We start from the raw sequence: 21,689 nt of genomic DNA on the forward strand, positions 1-21,689 counted from the left end.
TTTACAAAATGAAATGTTCAAAATATAATTTTATTTCTTGAAGATATTTGAATTGAAAAATTAAATTAGTGAAAAGAAAAAAAAAACTTTTGAAAATCACTTATGGGCTTTTATGAAGAGTGTCGGTACATTAAGTATATACCTTTGTTTTTCTTTTTACAAATTTATCATTATCATTAGCGTTTGACAAATATAAAAAAATATTATATCAAAAAAAATATATATTATGATTTTTTATAAATACCCAATAATTTGTTCATATTTCTTCTCTACCAAACAAATATAATGGATGGATTTTTTTTCTAAAAATAAATAAATAAATAAAATCTTTTCTATTCTCTCTCTAAATTATAGTTTAGCTTAAAAAAAAAAAAAGTAAAACAACATATTTGTTCTCAAGAAGGCATGATGGTTGAATCTATATAATTAGCTAAAAATCAAAAACATCACACATGACAAGAGTCACATGTGTCTATACATATAATAATAATACTATATACTACGAACATTAATACAAACCAAACAAAACATTTGTTACCTCTCCTCCTTACATTTATATTATTTCTCTCTTACTTTATATATCGATTCAATTAATTTACGAATTTATTTATTTATAATTTTTTTAATTATTTTATAGTAAATATACTGTAGAATTTTGACTTTATATCAATCTTTTTCTATATTTTTTAAATAACAATTGTTGCACGTTTTATTCGTGAAATAGATCTTTAAATTAAAATTGATTTCTTTGAAGAAAAAATCGTAAAATTTGAAGTTTGTCCTTCTATTTTTCCTATTACGATAATACTACTTTAATACAAACTCCATTTATCACTAATACCTAAAGTTTCAATTTTTTTTATTAATTATATTTTACAAATAATCAAAGAATTTAGAGATTTCTATAAAAGTCTAAATTGATTTACTTCTACGAAAAACGATGAGTTTTTTAAATTACACATATTTTGTAAAGTAAGATAACGTTTTATTTTAAAAAAAGGAAACTTGATTTCGAAACGATCCATTCTCTCGCACTCAATAGAAGCAATTGATACACCAATAAAAATGGTTTAAAATATTATTGTCAAATTCAATGCAATCAACAAATAATCAACATAATTAATGCTACAATTGATCCCTAAATAACGATAGAGGGTTGGGTGAATAAAAGGAAAAGGGCAAATTGGGTAAAGCAATTAGAAAACATGTGATACATAGAAGTGGGCCATGTGTTTGGACGCGGTTAAGAATATGGGCCAAGCTCTGTTTGAATTTGGGCCAATGTGTAATCTTTGAAAAATCCGGACCAAACCATGGCCCATAAACTCGACTGCACTCCACCTACGTGTTTTCTTTCGCAATTAAATGCTTCAAGTAATATCTAATAATTCAAATATTAAATATCAAAACGAGCATAGTTCAATTTGTACTATCTTTAGAAAAAGAATCATTATTACGTCAAAAGAGAAGAAGAAGAACAACTAAATATAGATAATCGAATAACTCTAATCATGTATCGTCAACGTTTTATATTCAAATTTTCTTTCTCTTAAATATTATATATTATAAAATATAATATTTAACATCTCATTAAAATGTGAACAATGATGTTAATGTCAAAAAATTCAGTTGCACATTCATTTATTAACCTTTGCAGTTTTGATCACATAAGTTACATTTCCCATTTTTATATATATATGTTAGGATCTTCTATATCTTAGTCATATAAAATTATAACTTTAAAAATGAAAAATGGATTGAATGAAATTTAAATTAGGTAGAGAAGGTAAATTATCTTTTTCAAATTAAATGGAATATGGTATCCAAAGGGTTGTTGCACGAACAAGCTCAATTCCCTCCGACACGATGGAGTGGTGGAGTTTGATGTAATTTTCTTTAACGAGAGAGTTGCCATTGGAAATGACATCGTTTTGAATAGGCATAGACAAAGATTGCAAAATTTTGTCAACTCCACATTCTTTAAGGTATTTGACTGTCACAGTTGAAAGCCTATGACTTTCCAACATCCATCGAGGAGTTCCCTGAAACCATCAAGAAAATGGTGTGAGTGATAAAAGTTTCGAAAAAAATGTTTTTGTGTTATCAAGACTGATGAGGTGGCACGTGACAACTTTTTACATAGGGTTTGAGTTTAATTCTCGAGTTTAGGTTTAAACTGGTTTGATAATATATAAGGATTTAAGAATTTTTTTTATGCGTGGGTGAAAACACTATGTCAGTTGAGTTATGCTAATTTTGACTTTTTTTTTTAAATGAGTTATGTTCATGTTTGATTGTATATTGGGTTGAGTTATGGACAATATTATATCTATTATTACTACTTTTTTTACTATAGGTAGAATGAGAGAATCAAACTTCTGACTTTGAAGTTATAATATAATATACCAAACGTTATATTGGATGAGTTTTAAATTAAATTTTACTCTTAATATTTAAATATATATATATATATATATATATATATATATATATATATATATATATATATTTTTTGACTTTGTTAGTAATAAATTGTTTAAAGTATTTTCTATCGCTCAAATACATAGATTTTACTTATCGTTCTTAATGAATAAAAGAGAAAATTCAAAACATTTTGAGTTGAAACAGAAGAGGACAAAAGATAACAAACCTCAAGGATGAAGTTGATATAACTAGCATTGTTGACATGGTGGTTCATATCCAAATCACTCAGTCTAGTCTGAATTTTTAAAAATGTGTTAGTACTAATAGAGAATAAATACATACAACATTCAAGAGTATAGTAACCTTAGGTCTATCAACGATAGAAATACATCCTATCAATAATATTAGTTATAGATCAATATTTGCAATATGGTCAGTTATAAATTCCTATTGTTAATAGACTCTAATAGACCAATATTTGTAACTTTTTAAAATATTGTCATCTCTATATATAATCATTTACGTATTTTGTTTTTGGAAGTTGCTTAAACTTATTACCACTAAAGATGTGCAATTGCAACCCATTGCATCAACATCTAGTTTTGTTGAGATGATGTTTTCTTCTTCAATGATGGGATCACTCTTCAAGAAGTGAGGATTCATTTCTTCCTTCATTTCATCATAAAATTTTGATAATTTTCTTGTGTTTCTGTTCATCAAAACATAAAAACTGCAAAAAACACACATTGATTAGTGATCGACTTTGGAGGATTTTCATCAACTTCCATACCCTCAATTTGTACTAAATTTTTTTTTGAAGGGTTTTCATGTTCTTTTTTATTATTATTATTGAAGAATGAATAAACAACCAAATTACCAGGAAGCACGAATCAAAACTTGACCGGTTTTATAGTTACGAACAATCCAGTCTCGACGATAACTATTCTTCCCATAAAAACAACTCCATGTTTGCAGTTGAACAATGTCATTCCTTTAAAAGAAAATAAATATATATATGTATATAGATTATATATTACAAAAATACCAAAAATGAATTTTTGTTATGACAAAACTACTACTTGTTAAAATATTTAAAATTACCAAGAAGGGTATTGGTCCACCACCACTTGCAATTTATGAACAACCCATATGAGGCCCCTTTTAGTCATTTCCGGTGTTGTGCCCAATCCTGTCGTCACCAATCCACAACTTTTCAAGTGGTTTAACTTTGACTCCTAATGAAAAAACAACTTTTGTTATTTTCAAAATCATTTGGAAACTACTTTAAATCATCTAAAATTATTTTTAATAGTACAAAAATGCGATCAAAACTGTAAATTTAAACTCAAACATGTAACTGGTTGATGATGAAAAACATCGTCATCTTTTTATCAGGGCCTGACTCGTACGATTTAACCAAGAAATGGCGTTGATAAACCAAACCATCGTTTAGTAACTCTCCCATCGTTAGGTTTCCATGAGTTATGTCAAGATTTCTTGATTCATAACTATTAATCTTTCTAACTTCACCTTCAAAAGAAAAGAAAAAAAGAATCAATCAACTATAACTTTCTTCTACACATAAGCGTTGAAAAAAACAATAAAGAGTTTTTAAAATCTTACTGGCAATGGAGGACTTAGCAATAATATTAGAAGTTCGGAGCCCTTCTAAGAAAAGTTTGGGATGGTTTTTGAGCTGCAAATTACCTGTATTTGAATCTCCAAATCTTTGTTCTTTCTTCAAATTTGAGTTAAATTTCTTACCAAGATTGCAACAATATGATGAGGATACTGCTGCCATCATCAACTTTTGCACAAAAAAATACTTAGTGACAGAGATGGAGCATTGGAAGAGAGAAGAGAATTATCATTTATAAGAGAGGTTTTTTTAAGCTTTTTTCTTTAGTTACATTTAATTTTGATCAGTTTTTATGTTTCTACTAACTTAAACCTTTATAATTACCATTAATGTATTGTTTTCATGAATTTTCAGTTTTAAGATGTTAGAAGACAGTCATTGTTCTTATAAATTGATGTGGAGTTTTGTATCTCAATCAATTCATAATTGTTTTGTTTTATTTTCTTCTTCTTTTAAAATTATAAGTCTCTCTATGTAATTTGATGTAAACAAGAGAGACGATTTCATTAAGATGACAAAAAAAGAAGCAGTCATCAAATACAATGCAGTTTGCATAATAGGAAGCAATTTCTGAACAAACAGCCAACTAGTACCAACTAATTAACTAGCTCTAAAACCAAAATCTTGTCGATAACTATTTCATACTCTTTTCTTTAGTAAGTTTATTAAATTTGGATTATACATTCACACGAGTCATTCATGTGGTCGTAGTTATGTATGGTGCAAAAAATCCCTAGACGCCTATGATAATTATAATTCAATTTGGAGATGCCTTCACTAAATTTCGAAGATCTATAGCTTTTAAAAACTTAAAACACAGTAGATATCAGTGACGGTAAAGTATGAGGTTTGAACTCCCCATTTTTAATATGTCAAAAAGCTCAGAAAAGAATGAGTATTTGCTTACCTCACAGATACATAGTTTATAACTGTTGTTTTAAGTTCTAATTATTTATCTAAAATAAGTTTTATTATATAGAAATAAAGATGTTTTCTGTTGTTGGGATTTGGGATTGCCAACCATGTTTTGCTACTCCATGACATTGGAGAAATCTCATGGTTTTGTTTATCTTAGTCATTAACTTAGTTATTTTAGATCTTTCATAATTTTTTGATCTTGTGATCGATTACATCAATGTGTTTTAGAATCCCATGTATACTGTTTTATTCATCAATTTACGAAAAAGTCAAAGTCTGATTCTTCCACCACCATATGAAACTAAAAGAAAATTATTGTTCATTAAGTAAATAAAATATCAATTAGGGTCAATAATGATAGAAAATAATTTTTGGTTGAGAAAATACTAAAATATCCAGACAGAGAATGTCAACATGTATCAGCTAATGTTTTAGCTTTCTATATTTTCCTTGAGTTGGTAACTAATATGTAAATTGGCAATGGGCAACGCCTGAGAAACCGATATGCATAGATGATATATTAATATCAACAGATCTTCCTATAAGTTAAACATTAATCAAATACAAAAAAGTAGATCAGTAGTTCAATGGCAAAATTTTCCATATATAGTCTTTATATAACATGGCAATCAGTGAAATGGAGAAAGGTACATCTTTAAGTTTAGTATGTGTATGTAGCATAATGATGTATCCATGGAGGATATGGAGAAAAAAGAAAACTAGCTCTTAACCTAAATATAACCTCAGATATTGGATTGGATTGGAGCAAAACCCATATAACATCCTTTGTGTCTAAAATCTACAAAAATTGTGAGCAACTGAAAATGTCGGACCCTCCAAATCCAATTGGGAACTGAAGTTATACACATTTGCAAAAGGAATACATATCAGAGAATTGGGAAAAGTAGAAGAAATGGGTGAAAAAAGAAAAATGAAAGAGGAAAAATGAAAAAAGAGAGCAAAACAAGATCTTCAACAAACTACAAACCGGGATCATCACAGCTAGCTATGAAAATCTAGCATGCGATGGTGGTTGTTGATTCTTTGCAAGTAATTAACAGATTCTTGGGCAGCTTTCCGAATGATATGCTTTTGAATCATCCAAGGACAATATCATCTCAAAAATTTAACCTGCAAATGCAGCAATACCTTACATGTTGTGCATTAGGCATAGCCTTCAAATCGTAAGCTCCTTGAACCCATCAAGCTTTCCATTATCTGAAACGGAGTTGGCACTTCGATTGGCACCAACCCTTTCTGCATCTTTGGATATTTGATGGTTCACTGAGTTCGGTACGGCAGAGCTAAGGCTGCCTTCAAAGTACGTCGAGTAAGGGAATAACTCCGAACATCGGGTTTTCCATCCTAAGTAGAATTCACATAAGCAACACGCAACACTAGATTAGGATTTTTTTATTGAACTTTTGAATAATGCTAATTTTACACAAAATGATGAATTACCATCTACCGCTTGTACACATGCCAGTATGCCACCACATACTGTTTGGTCAGATTTATGGCCAATAACATAAATTCATTCAAAACTTTAATAGTGCACACTATGACTATCAGATCGAACACATGAATTGGCAGGGATCTAGTACGCTTACTTGATGCGGCAGCATGGTCAATAAGGACTGTTTCCAGGAGCTTGTGAACGGCAATGCACTCCTTGAGCTTCCACTCCTTGATTGGCCCAAGTGCCCCATTCCTGATAAAACCAGATCCCAATTCAATTACTAATGCAAAGCTAAACATATAGGTAATGCAGCATAAAGAGAAGATAATAGGACTCGGGAGGTTGTACTAACCTTGGCACTACGCCGTTTGTTGACCCTTCAATCAATTTGATAGCCTCAGATTTTCTCTGAGGTTCTAATAAATTTAGCATTTCTGCAACTGCAGCTCTGTGCATCAAAGAATCTGCAATTGGAATAAAGACTGTTTTAGAAGCCATAAAAAGCATATGGCGGTACATCTGGGGAGCAGTGGGCTGAGAAGCACAGATGCTAACACATTGCATGATGAATATATGAATCCAAGCACATCATGAAGCTTTCGAAAGTTAAGAATTGTATTTGGGAAGTGTATAAGTATGTCCTGGAGTGGGTTTTTTTTTAAGTTTATTTCACTATTACTCTTTCAAGGAAGTATAGAGTTAGAAAAGGGCCTGATGTTTTCATTGTTTGTATTTATAGGTTGCTTTGGAACTTGAGAATTTGCTTTCTCATAAGACGTACTTTCTTGATAATATTCCAATATTCAAAATGAGAAGTTCTGTTTTCACCCCCCAAACAAAAAAGAAAAAAAAAGATGAAGAAGATATGAAGTGGTTAAGAACAAGATATCCCATGCATAATTAAAATAATGGTTTATGGAACTGCAATCCAGTGGATGATAACCTTTGTGTTTCTCAAGGAAAACTTCATTCGCCTCCATCAAAGATCTTCCATGCACTTGACTGCAGCAGGAGTAGATAAAACCATTTAGAGTAAACCACAGAGTGAATATTAGGTGTAACTCAAAGAAGTTCTAAAACCTGATCAGAGGACGCTCTGCATCTAAGACACTCCAAACAAGCTTTTCACCATCGGTTGTTGGAGCAGGCATCGAGTCCACCTTGCAGAAGAACTTGATCTGCGAACAAATACATAGGGGCAACAAACCACAACAATCATACATGTTAAAGATACATACATAGAAAACACAGATACAAGCCTTTTCAGACAATAAAACATTTATTTACAAAATATTGATCAAAATAAAAGTTACAACACAAATGTAGTATTTATTATGAAGTTTCATGAATGTGCATGTGATAGAAGAATTTGGTCGCAAAATTTTGAAACTTTAATGGAAATCAAATGATATATTGAATTGTATTTTTGAGAGACTTGTCCAAGATGTAAAAGGAAATAGAGAAAGGAGGTCTAGAGGGAGTTGAAGGATGATGGCTAGGTATATCTATATATCCATGGTATAAAGACCTGTTTGCACACACATCGACTATTCTCACAACAGTGTCTTGCCTACTATATTTAGTTGTCAAAGCAGCCTGCAGGATATTAAATTGGGCTGACCACCCTTTACTTCCACACTGACCCTTATTAACCACTAAGCCAAACCATCTTGTCTATCTTGTCAATAATGAGGTGCCATAAGATAGAGAGGAGGGCTTACAACCATGGATGGAAAGGGATAACAATCTAAGAGAGATGGGATGTTGAAGAGAAAATGTGGAAGGAGAGGTTACAAGATTGAAGCCTCTTGTCTATCTCGACAAAGAGTTGAAAGAGATAACAAGCTAGAGATTAGAGAGAGGGATGGGATGCTTGGAGGGAAAAAGTAGAAGATGAGAGATGCTTAGAACAAGAGGCTATGAGTTACAATAAAATACAGATTCCTTTTTCATTCCAATTTCTAAACCTCGCTTTGTTTTTCTTTTTTATTTTTTTTAAAAGAAACATTTTATTGATGTGATAAATTTACAATACTTATAATGAAAAATGAAACTCCAAAGGGCTACGAACCATAAATTGTTTTTAAAGAGAGAATTTAATTTACACCAAGAAGCAGTAGGTATATAATAGAGTATCATGCCCTTTTTCAGTGAAGATAATGAACCACAAAAAGATGTTTAGCCAAAGGTTTTTTTTTACCCTTCTGGAAAGGGATGTCCAAAGCAGGATGAAAAGGAGATCCCAAATGTCATATTGAATGGCAGTGTGCCAACCAAAGAGCCTTCAGAATCAAATCTGAAAAGGATCTAGCAAAGGTACATAAGCTGAAAAGGTGGATGAGATTTTCAACATCTTTTTTTGCACAAAAAACAGCAGCTTGAAGGAATATTTAGCCATGAAGATCTTCGTTGGAGGCTCTCACGGGTGATTAGAAAAACTAAACAGCAGTTCTTTTGTTATAATTTTGAAATACTGAATTAAAAAAAGAGAAAAAAAACTACTATAAAATAGACTCGTTTTTTAAAACAATCTCAGTGTAAAGTGGCCATATAGAACCTAATGGATTAAAAAATATTAAAGCAAGAAAAATAAACATATATCAAACAGCCTCCAAGTAGCTATGAAACTATTCACATTACATGCTACATACCAAGCAACGATGTGAATCTGGGTGTTCCACGTTCAACCTTAAAAGCTGCTTTACAGCCTACAGGAAAGCAGCAGCAAAAAAGCATAATAAATATAATAGAACTGGGAAAAAAAGGAAATAATAGGGGTTCGGGTTTAAGACACAGCTAGAGCAATTATTTCCATAAAAAGATCACTCAGAAAAATTAAATAAATCCCTTATACCACAGCTAGGGTATTATTCTGAAGAAAAGCAGGGGGGAATTCCAAGCTGTATTTTAAACTTATCACATACCTGGAAGGCAAGCAAAATTTTCTGCTTTCTCATATTTACTTCAAAAGAAAGTACGTGTGTGTCCAAGGAATCCGGAGAATGCTTCTGAAGTAACTTCAAGTACTTTGTAGCCTCTAGTAATGGATCTTCAACCTATAAGAAAATTAAATGAAATTTATGAAGCTTCACAAACTGGCCCACCCACATACATAAGCGCAGACAGAGAACAACCTGCACCAACTTTTCTCCATGCGGGTCTGTATCAACAGGTTTGACATGTCGTTTCCCCGACTTCGAGACACCAGAATTATTTGTTTCTTCGTTTTTCACATCTGCCTCCTAATATGAAACAGAATATATTAGAAATCAACAGAGAGAGAAAGCCTCCCAATAACAGGCAATAATAAACCACAATACTTTCTTAGCCCGTGCTTCGGCCTTTCTTTGTTTTTGCCTCATCTTCTTTTTCTGAGAAGGAAGCAAGTTTGACATATCATCATCCTCTCCCGTACTTGATTTTGGAGGAGAGTCATATAATTTGATATAGCATCTGCACCTCAAATTCAAATAAAATGTTAAGACAAAAAAAAAAAAAAAGAGAAGACAATCCGCATAGAAAACAAACTGCACAAACATTTTTCCATTTTTCTAGGATTGAAAGGTAAGAAACCAAGTAAACTTTCTTCAAAATAGTGGAGAAGGAAGAATGCAAATATGATAGCACGAACAAAAGAACAACTCTCTTGATAGGTTATACTTCTCAAGGCTCCCGAGCAGTGTAATTGTTTCTTTTATTCTTCAAACTAAAGTTTCAATGGCCTTTGTTATTCGCAAACATTTTTGTAACCCAAATCAATGAAACATCAGATTCACTTTTCTTGGGAGGGTAAGAAACTGAATAAACATCACATCTCATTAAATTTTATCACTAATTTTTTATTTCTTAAAAAATAACAAAGTCTTGGGGCCTTCTGCCTAAAATTATGTATACACTTGGCTAGCAATTAAGGAGTAAGGTATTTTAGTTCTGGAAACTTCTCAGTTCGCAATCTTGTGTTGACGTTGGCAATTGATTGAACACTTACACTGCATCGTATTAGATCTTTCATAATCTTTTTGTGGTGTGCATAAAAGGCAAATTAGAGAAATACCTAATTAGTTTATTCACCTTCTCATACGTGTTCAATATTTTATTCTTTTCTTATTGCGATTAGAACATAGGCTTCTTAACATGAAGAGTCAAAATGAGTAAAATTTATATGAACTTGACGAAATATATTTTGATCACATTTGCCATCATGTCCAAGTTCTTAGAAATGGCATATCATTATGCATATGGCATCTTAGTCGGAGTAAGAATAGTCAGAAGTCTAATTGGAAGTAAAAAGATGCAAACAGAGGAGAAAAAGACAAAATAGGTCCTATAAAAAGACTTCACCTGATGGCCCCTATAGCTGCTTTTTGAAAATATGGCTCTGAATGCAATCGATCTTGGAACCTAAGCATATCAACGTATGCACGCAGAGTCATCTTCCGCAAGCAATAAGAATGGAAGTCAAACTGATCTTCAGTAATATCAGCATAATGCTTCTCGACAGCCAAAAAGTTCTTTAGAGCCCGTCCAAGATCACCTTGGCGGAAGTAACTTTCACCGGATGCAAGTTCATACCTTTATAAAAGAAAAAAAATGTTTTATTTAGTTGAAATTAAGAACAATGATAGTTGACAGTTGACAGACAAGACAGAGGATGCAGACAAACCACATGCATTGCATATCATGGAGGTTATTGTGCTGATCTCCATCTTTTGTGAATAGAACTGCCGTTTTTTCTGCCAAGGCCACCTTCAAGTATGATGCCATTTTGGGAACATTAATAGTAAAGCTCAGTGATAGTACACAAGCAACTAAATTGTGCATCTTTAACAATATAAAATGCAGAAATTAAGAAAAGAAAATCATCGTAAAACCTGATCTGCCTGCAGCATACGCTTGACACAATCACTATTTATGTACCGATCTGCTAGATCCATACACCTAGCTTCGTCTGCCAATGCAGCAGAAGCAACTGCATCACCAGCATGCTTCAATATCCGGCTCTGTAGGATAATAATACATTAAAACAATAATAATCAAGCATGAATCCGAATCATAAAAGATGAAGAAAGTGTTCATCAATAGTTTAAAAAACTATCATCATTATTAACAACGAGATTTATTATGAAAACCAAGTTTTGATAATAAGTTTCATAACATTTAAACAAGCCTATAAGCCTTAAGACATCAGTATGTAACGTTAAAGCCACCTTCTCTAGAATATTTTGAATGCCTGTGTATATCCAAAAGTCATCTGCCCATCATTTGATGAAGATTAATTTAAATCATACCAAAACGAATCCTAAATATTTTTTTGGAAAGAAAAAGAATCCTAAATATAGTAGGAAAACATCCCCAACCACTGTAAAACAAGCACTACTAGAACATAGACAATGGCAACATTGTTTTCCCCATTCCGCATACCTTCACAGAGTACAAGTCAATGACAGTTGGAGTGTGTTTTATAGCCTCATCAATCTTGGAGAGAGCAATGTCGCATTGGCCCCTTCTGTCATAATGCTGAATGCAAAATACCGTGACCATAAGAATATTTTAATGAAATAAAATCACCAGAAAAGCAATGTCAAAGTAATCGCCAAACTTACACACTAACCTGTGCTAGTAAGAACAAAATCCACATGAGTGTTGACGGGGGCTCCTTTTCAGTACTGTAGCAAAGACCATAAAAAAATAAAAAATGTATAAAATGATAATTGAGAAAAACATTTCTCAAGCATCCTCCTCCCTATGATACTATGTTTTGCTTTTTCTTTGAACTATTTTTCAGAAAAACCATCCCAGGTGGATCATCAACGTCCATGGAGTAAAGGATATAAAATAATAACATAATCCCTACACCACGATAAAGATAGAAACCTTTCAAGAATAGAAGCCCAAGTTCTGTCTGATGCTTGCTCATCAAGCATAGAAAACTTCCATCGATTTTATAGAACATATAAACAAGTAGGTAACAGGGAGATGGAGGGCAAAGAGATGCTGGCAAGAATACTCCAAAGCAACAGGATTCAAAAACCATATAAACTAGTTGCCAGTGATCAGATCTCTCCAAAATGTTACAGAAAAAGAAAAAGACCTGAACTGGTGACAATTTGAGAGATTATAATTCCATAATAATTTGGAAACCAAAATTATTTTCAGAAAGATAAAATAGAAAACTGGATATTCCCTTGGCTGAACTTGGATGGGTCCCATCTCAATAACGACTAAGAAACTCATATCCTATTTGCATTGGGTCTTGTACAAGGTTCGGATTAATGATGTTGGTTGCTTTATTTTCGTGGTACGGATGTGGAATCGTCAAAGTGAACAATGCCTAAAAGTTTCAAAGAAACCTTTAAAAATTGTTGTTTTGAGCTTCTAGTTCGAGTACTTGATCCAGCTCATTGATGTCATCACAATATGAAACAGACCAAGAAATTCACATGAATGTCTGCCAAGAAGACCTCCGAGGATATTCTCCTATACTTCTAATCTATTCTGTCACGTCAAATGAGAAGTTGTTTCTTTTTTATTTAAAAAGATGAACTCATCTTACCAAAATGAAGAAGCCATTCAACCCACAAAATCACTGACATGATGAGCAATTACTCTTCCTTCATATTCCACTCCATGAAGTTCCTTCTCTTCAGCAACTCCAACAAATTTTATAGCAGAATGCCTTGTCCTTCAATTTGTACTTTCTTTTTTCTTAATAACACAGTGTATCCTTGATTCATTGCTCTTTCACTAAAAAAATATGGACAGACATTTTCTCCCCTTTCAGCTGGAGTACTGTAGCACAAGCTGATTCCATAGATCAGCTTCAATTGATGCTCTTTGATCATCCTTTCAAGCCTGCTAACCTATTCTTCGGTCCTTTATTGAGAAAGCTGTTATTTGAAAGATATGGGGCAAGACGAATTCAAGGATATTCCAAAACAAAGAAAGATCTCCAGAAGAAGTTTTAGATTTGTCCCTTTCTTATGCTCTTTTGTTGTAAAAACATGGGTCCCTTCGCCAACTATTGTGCCTAAATTCTCTCTTAGAGAATTCTTGTGTGATCCCATTGGATGGCTCTAGCCTTTTTATAATTTCATTTTATCAATGAAATTGTTTCCTATCCCAGAAAAACTAAAACAAAAAACTATTTGCAGTTTGCACCATCAAGAAGGCAGCTCATTGCACTTCCAGAGTGGTGTGCTAGAGTTAAAGAATTTTTTTTTTTATGATGAGTATCTTAATCTTCTACGAGGGTGAACACTTGAGTGGTAGGTTATTTGTAATCTTCCTTTCATTTGAGTGATGCTTTATCCCTTCCTTTCTTGGGTTTTCTGGCTCTGATCCCTTGATAAATAGAATGCTATTTCTGTTATCATCAGAGAGAGAGACAGAGAAAGAGATTACCTTCCAGGGTACTGACCGCTAGTCCTGATTGAATGCTCCAACCAAAGAATTAATTGCTCTAGTATGTCAGCCTGAACAAGAATTCATTGAAAGCAACGTTAAAAAAAGTATAAGAGTTGATGATTATTCAAGCAATACATACAGTTTTAGAACTCCATTCAAGGGTACCAAAACTATTCTTTAAAGAAAGAGAAGAAAAAAAGGAAAAATGAAAGGATTGGGCAAACTAACCTTTCCAGGCTGATCATACAAAGGGGAAAGATCAGAGAACAGAGAAGGAACTCCCTGAAGAAAATAAATTAATTAAAAAAAAAACTATTTGAAATCCAGCGTCCAGTAGAAAACAGATAACCAAGGCACATATTGAATAACCATAGCACGAATACCTTTGTTAAGAGAGGCCGAATATAATTATCAGCTGCATCTTTGAATTTGTCACCTTGCAGAAAATCAAGGGGTATTCTCTGCCAATGAAACATTTTCATCAATAAATTTTTCTTTATTTTTTTATAAGAATATTCATCAATAAATTTAAACTAGGAAATATCACGAAATGGACAATAACAACATTAACAATATAACTAAAACAGTAGTAACAAAAAGGACAATGACAACCGAGTTATCCAGAAAGTGCCAATAAGGTGCAGACATTAACAGAGGAATTCCCTATAGAAACCTCTTTTATTAAGAGGTACAGAAACAAACATAAGATGATCACTCAGAAATAGGATACACAACTGCGATTCATAATCCATGTCAGTACCAAAAACCCGTGCCCTTCCAGAAAAAAGATGATTGTTCGTTTCTTCCTCACCCTTCACTGAAGCTCCATTTCGCATCAGCCTCTTTTTTTTTTTTTGTGTGTGTGTGTGTGGGGGGGGGGGGGGGGGGGGGGGTGGGGGTTAGAAACACTGCTTGCATGGAGAAAAAAAATACAAGGGCATAAAATAAATTTTTAAAAATATATATATAAAAAAGGGAGGAAAGAAAACCACTAAATAAAGGGTTTCCAGCTATGAGGAATAGGGCAAATAATGAAGGGTTGGAAAGATCACGAAATGGACAATAATAAAAACCCCACTGAGAGAGAACGAGACAGCGCATTAAAGCAATAATGAGTTCTCCCATTCTAATCAAGAATTTTGTTAAATAAAAAGTTAGAGAGGCAAAAGCAGCCATGGCCCTTCCAAAACAAAAAAAGAATCGTGATTTTAGGTTCCTCTTAACAACTTGCATGGTTTTGAAAGGAGTAAGGGTAAAATGAGATTCTACTCGACATCCTTCGAATCAATATAGGACCCTTAACTCTAGTGGTTCATCTGCTTTGAGACCTCCCGGCTACCAAATTCTAGAGAAATGATACTCTAGGATCGTGGCCTAGTGAAATACAGTAACAGGGCATACCAAGATATCATAATGTAACAAGGAAACAAAATATTCAGCTTAGCTACCCAGGAAGGAAATATGCATACAAAAAAAAAGAAGAAGCATTCAATAAGTTATACACTTATATTACATTTAATTAATTCAAAACTTTTTTTTTCCAAAAAGTACACATTCTTGACTAACATGCCATGCTGAAGTTATCATTCCACATATAAGTGGGCAAAAGCCGCAAAACATTCCCTTACAGTTTGCTAGTCATATCAAGTTCTAAAAATGGCCCGTTATATTTCTCAAGCCAGTCTTAAACTCGCAGAAAGAGAGTGGAAGGAAAACTTCAAAGGATTTATAAAATATGGTCAAAATGCATACCTTAACAGCAGATGACCACCCATTTTGCTGCCCCAGGGATTTGTACAGTTCATCTAACCGTTCAATTTCTTCTGGAGAATACTCTGAATTTTTTGAAAACAGCCCAACACAAACTTGCAGCCCCTCATAGTATCTAGTCAGTGGCAAGAAAATATATATATATATATATATATATATATATATATATATATATATATATATATATATATATATATATATATATGAGACTGTGTATACACATGTCTATGCAAACTAATGAAATAAAGAGTGTGTGTATACTTTATAGTTGTTAAAATCAGCTTGTGCGCATCTTAATTAATCTCAAGCGTCTAACTCCGACCCAAGTTCCGCATGTCTCAACTACTCTCACAAGACTACTACCAACCCTACTATATTTGTTTTTCCTTTTTATAGGAACCATAATCATTTTATGGATGGTATGAAATAGCAGTCAACACTGGTACTTTTGGTTTCTAAGTAAACTCATAGGATATTTAATCATATGCAGGTAGTCATATCATGCTTTGAACTCAATCGCTCTAAGTTCTCTCACTTTTTCATCTGCCATTGATCACTGGTTCACCATTATGCCAACATATCACAGTTTACAAATCAAAGTACATATGAACACACATTTAAATATGGAACCTACCAGCCTATATAGTAGAAAATAAACTTGACCAATTTTCTTTTGGTTCCTATAGGACTTTAGAGCCAAAGACACAAACCATCCATCTTTAGATGTTCCATAAAAGCCATATAGTTTGAGATCTTTTCACTCAAAGAGAAGCAGCTGCAGGAGATCGAAATCCAAGAAATCAACCTAGAAAAATAAATCCATCTAATACCTGTAGTTGTCAGGATTAATTGCAAGTAGCTTCTTGTACAATTTTTCAGCTTCTTCCAGACGTCCAAGCTTCACTAACAGAGAAACCTCTTGTTCCTTGTAAGACAATTTGTCAACCTGTAAATGAGCAACAGTGGTCAGTACCGCTGGTTCGAACTCTGTATTTTTCTTTTTTGGTGGGACAAGAAACAAAAACTTCTTTCAATGAAAAATCAAACTTCCATTGAGAACATGAAAGTTCTTTGTTTTACATGAAAGTTCTTTTTTTTTTTTTATTTGTGAATGTTTAGACCAATTTATGCGCATCTCAACTAATCTCACCGCCTGACCCTACAACATTTGAGAGTCGAGGAAACTCATGGGAAATTAATTCCTAGTTGGAGTAGCCACCATGAATTGAACTCATGACCTTTAGTTAAAAGCTAAATATATATATGTAAAAGATTTTGATTTAAAAGAATAAGACCTGAAATATTAAAGTAATTCAAAAGTTACAAGATAACGAACACCCAAAACAAGCCTAACAAGGCATAATTCCATGATTTAAAAAATAATAATATGCATAACAAATAAAAACACAAAATGGGCATAAAAAATTCAGTCCTCACCCCATGTTAAGTGGAAAAATTAGTTTAGAAAACCAATAAGACAGAATCAACAAAACCAACTTACAATTTTTGGCTCTTTCTTGCGCAACTCACCCAGAGCTCTTTCAAGAGAGCCACATTCATCCAACAAAGAAATCTGAAAGAAGAATACAGATGGGTTATCGACCAAGCTAAACTTGCTAATAAATACTACCAACAATGTTTAACCTTGTGGACATGTATAGAAACCTCATAAAAGAAGAACTACAAAAGCAATTATAACTTTGTTCATTGAAAAGGCATGTGTAATTAAAGAACAAACCTTATACAAGAGCATCTCTCCATGCTCGCAGCGTTCACCCTCTGGTGGATAATCATCTTCAAGTGTACCTTCGTATGCTTCCAAAATTTCAACTGCTTTTGATGGACTAAAAGTGACCCAAAAAATTTAAGCAGAAAACCGTGTGTTACTCTTTAAGTACACAAAAATAATAAATACTTGCGTCAAGTAATCTGGCAACTGTTACAAATAAAAACCCAGAATAGTGAAATATCTACTTAAGGCTGGATAGAACAATGAATTGTCTAACATATTAAAGTCACAAGGTTCTCAACTTCTTTATCTAACAAAAACAGAATTAAAACCAACCTCGAGATGGGGTTTCGAATAACCATTTAAAACGTATATTATATATATACACACACACACACTTCTATTTTTATTTTTATTTTTTTGATGAAAAAACACAACTTTCATTGAGAAAGAATAAAAGAATACACAGGCACACAAAACTAAGCAAAAAAAGAAGGATTCCGGCATTTGTGTAATAGGCATTTTTCCATTTCCAGGAGCTCTCTGAGAACATATGTGAGCTTAAAATGTTTCCCTGGCATTGCCGGGGATGGTGATTAAAAATACTCTTCCTTTTTCTGAAAGAATAATTTTTACAATTCCAAATTAGAAAAACCCATTCATACATTGTAATATAAATGACTCAAAATTCTGAATATCATACTGCGAGGCTATGCAAAATAATTGATACAACTATGAGACATATAATTACAAGTCAAACAGATAGGACTGTACTTTGAATTTAAGTGATGAGCAACAGAAAATCCAATCCAGTTCATGCGATGGTTTGGTTTCAAGGTCAGAAGTTGTTGTCTCGTTTCAACAAAACCTTTCAAGTCTCTCATTTGAGCCTGCAGCATTAAAGGTAAGAAACATGAGCAAAAAAAACCATACCCCAAAATAAATGAAATATTAAGGAAAATAATTGCATCATGGTGATAAAGTCATTAAGACTAGATCAAAATAAGGATCACCCGCTATCCAATAAACAGATACCACAAAAACATACAATTTCTCAGTTCCTATCCTTTAACTTCCCTTTAATGCACGTTCTAGACCAGGTAACTTAGCAAGATAAAATCTCTCAATAGTTCATACAAAGTGAAATTAGATGCATTAAGAGGCCAAGACGAAAGATGTGGCGAAAGGCTAAAATATCACTTACATTATATTCTGAACAGACGCAAAAAAGATAGCAAAATGATAACAATCCTAGAAGCATCCTGAAGCTATGTTCCCGGTGAAAAAGATTCATGATGAATGATAAGTCAGTATGGTCCAATCCCTTGTTGCTACAATTTGTTGCAACTCCTATCTAGAAATCTACTTTCCTCTTAAGGGACAAAGCTTGAGCACCCAAATTAAACTCTTCACTTCATCTCTTCTCATCACCTAATACTTTTTGTCAGCTTGGAGTCTGAAAATTTCTAGTTACCTCAACACACATAGGTGCTATTCATTCAGCAATTGCAGTGCCTTAAGTGGAAGCTTCACCAAGTCAATGAGTAGCCACAAATTTTAGGATAGAAAACTTCAATGTTTATTTCTCTCAGTGACCAAAATTGCATATAGTTCAACGAAAATTTTTACTTGAGCTAATTAAAAGTCCACTGTCAGAGGCTTGGTACTGTTTCGTACTACTTATACAATAAATGAACTTCCCTAATAATAACCTCAACTAGATCGTTAGTTCCTGTTAGTGTCAGTCAGAAGCTCTTGTAAATTATAATTGTTAGTATAGTAGCTCAAATTAAAATTTACTGAAAAACAAATACCATTACCAAGATTCAGAAGTAACAAACGGAATTTCAATGTTGCACAAATGTAATGCAGAAAACCACAGGTAAAAAAATGAGATATGGTTCAAACCTGTAGAAGTGACAGATCACGTAAAATTTCAATATTGTCAGGATCTATTTTCAGGGCATTTCTGTAACATTTAATTGCCTCCCTGTATTCTCTATCCGAGCGGTATAAAAGACCATAAACATGCCAGCAAACATGACTTTTGAGGTCATTCTGCATCAAAACAATAACTCAGATGATCAGGAACTATGATGCAAATCAGCAATTATAGAAACAAAGAATCTCAATTACAATTAAAAACACTCAAACCTTTAATCCTAATCGAACAAGGTCATATGCTTCGGCCTTACGATCCATGCAATTTAATGTTAAACCCTTCATGGATAAAGTTTCTGATATCATGGGGGAAAACAATTATTCGAGATAGTAAAAAAGATAAAAATACAAGATAATAAACAGTACTCGTCCAATATCCAATATTTCGGCCCGGGTGCTACATACAAATTCAAATTGAGTGTTATTTAACCAAGAGTTGGAATTACCTCCATGTTCAGGAAACTTCTTCAAAATTTGATCAGCTGCTTTCAGACCCTTCTTGTACTGTTTTGTTTCGTATGATTTCTACAACAAACGTAAGAACAAAAAAAAAAACACAAGACTCAATTAGCCAATGCAACAACACAGCTGCTGAATATCGTAACAACTAAAAAAATGACCAAATCACGTCACAGAACTAACCACTGAAGTAGCATACACCCAATTATAATAAAAACTAGCTTACTCGTTCCCTATTTCCAGGAAATGAGAATGTAATCAAAGAATGTTCAAAGTTTCCTTTATTCTCCACATTTCTTAATGAAATAACACAAACCCAGTATAAAGTTCAGTACAAAAACTAGGGTTTATGTTCTAATAAAAACAAAAGAAGATAAAAGAAACAAAAAGGGGGGGGGGGGGCAAAAATATTTCAGTTCGATCGAAGTATGATTAAAGTGATGGATAAAGGGCATGGAAAGCAATCGATGAACTTACGACGATGAGCTTGAAGAGGTTAGCCTCCTTGGGTGGAAGTGACGCACCCATTGCTGCAGATAGTAGGAGATGGGGAAGAGGAGGAGAAAGAGAGAAGAAAGAAGAGTGAAAAATGAAGTGAAAAAAATAAGAACTTTGAGGTTTGTATGGTGTGAGCTTATAGAGACAGGTGGGTTTGGAGTGGTGGCGTTTATCTGCTGCAACCCTACGGGGAAGGAGAAGATGAAAAAAAAATTAAAATAAATCAATTAATTAATTAATATTGACCGAAAGGAAAAAAAAAAAGAGAAAAGAGGAATTTAGGGAATAAGCATTGATTTATATTTCTTCTGTAATTTGTTGTAATTTACATCGCAATGCGCGCGTGAACTTCCCCTCCAATAATTTGTCTTCCAAGCGGGTGTTTGGTTAGGGAAGGATCAATCCTTAACCCTCACAATCATTCTTTCAACCTAACTTAATCCTTTCTTATTTATAATTAATCCATCTAAGTTTATATATTATTTATTTTATTTTTTCTCGTTTATAATTTCTATTCTCGTAAATTTCGTTAATTTTTAATCTTTTTATTTAAAAAACATAGTTTATTATTATATGTAACCTATAAACTATTGTATTTCTACTTCACGTCACTTCTTGTCGTAGTATTCTCTATTCATGTGGAAATAGATTGCACCTAACCAAATACTAATATAATCTATACCAAAATATATTCATGGACTATATAAAATACATATTATTACCTTCCACAAACTATAATATAGTCAAACAAGTACTCCGAACACTCCTTAAGAATTAAAAAAATAAATAAATTGAATTAAACAAGCATAAAGTTTGTTCTACCAGCTTTAATCTTGTACCTCTACAAATAGTCAACTGCAACTGTAGTGATAACAAGAACACTTGTGCAGGTGCTCCACTCTATACTTTGTTGAACTAAAAATACACACATGAATAAACAAACAAACAAATAAAAGTGACACGGTCATGTGGTTCTACACATAAAACTACCATAATATATCATCGTTTTCAAGTTCAAATTTGATAAACTTTGCATGCGTTATACCAACAACTGCAACATTCTTACGATGACTTGTGAAAAACACAACATTTTAATTCATTTCGAAAACGACGTACGCTTATATATAATTAACTCTGTATAATTTGTTTGATTATTCTCATTCTAACTATCGTTTGACTATGATATCTAAACGTATTGGATTTCGTTGTACTATCAATACACGAATAAAATAAAAAATACATAATTTTACCTAATCCAACAATACATAGAGACCTGTTCAACCATCTACTTTCAAATGTAAAAAAGTAGCCAATGTACATCTAAATCATCTTTGAAACAACCAGTTTAGTCAAATTTGTATATGATAAAAGAATATTTACATTCCAATTAAAATAAAGACTTTACTTTTAAATAACAAAGTGTAAAATTCACCAGTAATTCAAATTAT

The 21,689-nt window shown here is 32.8% G+C and overlaps 2 protein-coding genes across 3 annotated transcripts; both read right to left on the reverse strand.

Annotated features, from left to right (window-relative positions):
• Positions 1-1,805: 1,805 nt before the first annotated feature.
• Positions 1,806-3,099, reverse strand: LOC107991799 (palmitoyl-acyl carrier protein thioesterase, chloroplastic-like). Its single transcript, XM_017047165.1, has 3 exons — positions 2,983-3,099; positions 2,651-2,719; positions 1,806-2,042 (listed from the first exon to the last, which is right to left on the reverse strand). The coding sequence occupies exons 1-3, from the start codon at positions 3,097-3,099 to the stop codon at positions 1,806-1,808; spliced, it is 423 nt and encodes a 140-aa protein (XP_016902654.1).
• A 2,465-nt stretch (positions 3,100-5,564) lies between these two features.
• LOC103499751 (N-terminal acetyltransferase A complex auxiliary subunit NAA15) lies at positions 5,565-20,477 on the reverse strand. Of its 2 annotated transcripts, none has more exons than XM_051089108.1 (26): positions 20,221-20,477; positions 19,731-19,809; positions 19,498-19,580; positions 19,252-19,401; positions 18,118-18,233; positions 17,353-17,458; positions 17,116-17,187; positions 16,445-16,560; positions 15,597-15,729; positions 14,228-14,305; positions 14,073-14,126; positions 13,842-13,912; positions 12,052-12,106; positions 11,862-11,957; positions 11,312-11,440; positions 11,104-11,186; positions 10,782-11,012; positions 9,761-9,893; positions 9,575-9,679; positions 9,365-9,496; positions 9,092-9,148; positions 7,521-7,618; positions 7,384-7,442; positions 6,793-6,904; positions 6,592-6,692; positions 5,565-6,346 (listed from the first exon to the last, which is right to left on the reverse strand). In XM_051089108.1, the coding sequence occupies exons 1-26, from the start codon at positions 20,269-20,271 to the stop codon at positions 6,159-6,161; spliced, it is 2,688 nt and encodes an 895-aa protein (XP_050945065.1). In that variant the 5' UTR covers positions 20,272-20,477; the 3' UTR covers positions 5,565-6,158. The 2 variants fall into 2 exon arrangements, with proteins under 2 accessions (XP_050945065.1, XP_050945061.1); XM_051089104.1 differs by having other exon boundaries at positions 9,575-9,682; positions 20,221-20,476.
• Between the last annotated feature and the right edge of the window lie 1,212 nt (positions 20,478-21,689).

The sequence above is a fragment of the Cucumis melo genome, chromosome 1 (genome assembly GCF_025177605.1).
Source record: "Cucumis melo cultivar AY chromosome 1, USDA_Cmelo_AY_1.0, whole genome shotgun sequence".
In the NCBI taxonomy this organism is placed as follows: domain Eukaryota; kingdom Viridiplantae; phylum Streptophyta; class Magnoliopsida; order Cucurbitales; family Cucurbitaceae; genus Cucumis; species Cucumis melo.

Bases quoted from the DNA above. Each gene is read 5' to 3' on its own strand.
- LOC107991799 (XM_017047165.1), bottom strand. From the start codon at position 3,099: ATGAAGGAAGAAATGAATCCTCACTTCTTGAAGAGTGATCCCATCATT. The intron at 2,720-2,982 runs GTAATAAGTTTA...TTAAAAATTCAG, and splicing joins GCAATTGCACATCTTTAGTG to ACTAGACTGAGTGATTTGGA. The intron at 2,043-2,650 runs GTTTGTTATCTT...TGATGGTTTCAG, and splicing joins ATATCAACTTCATCCTTGAG to GGAACTCCTCGATGGATGTT.
- LOC103499751 (XM_051089104.1), bottom strand. From the start codon at position 20,271: ATGGGTGCGTCACTTCCACCCAAGGAGGCTAACCTCTTCAAGCTCATC. The intron at 11,958-12,051 runs GTTAGTGTGTAA...TTTTGCATTCAG, and splicing joins TTTTGTTCTTACTAGCACAG to CATTATGACAGAAGGGGCCA. The intron at 6,693-6,792 runs GTTAGTACAACC...TGGTTTTATCAG, and splicing joins ACAAACGGCGTAGTGCCAAG to GAATGGGGCACTTGGGCCAA.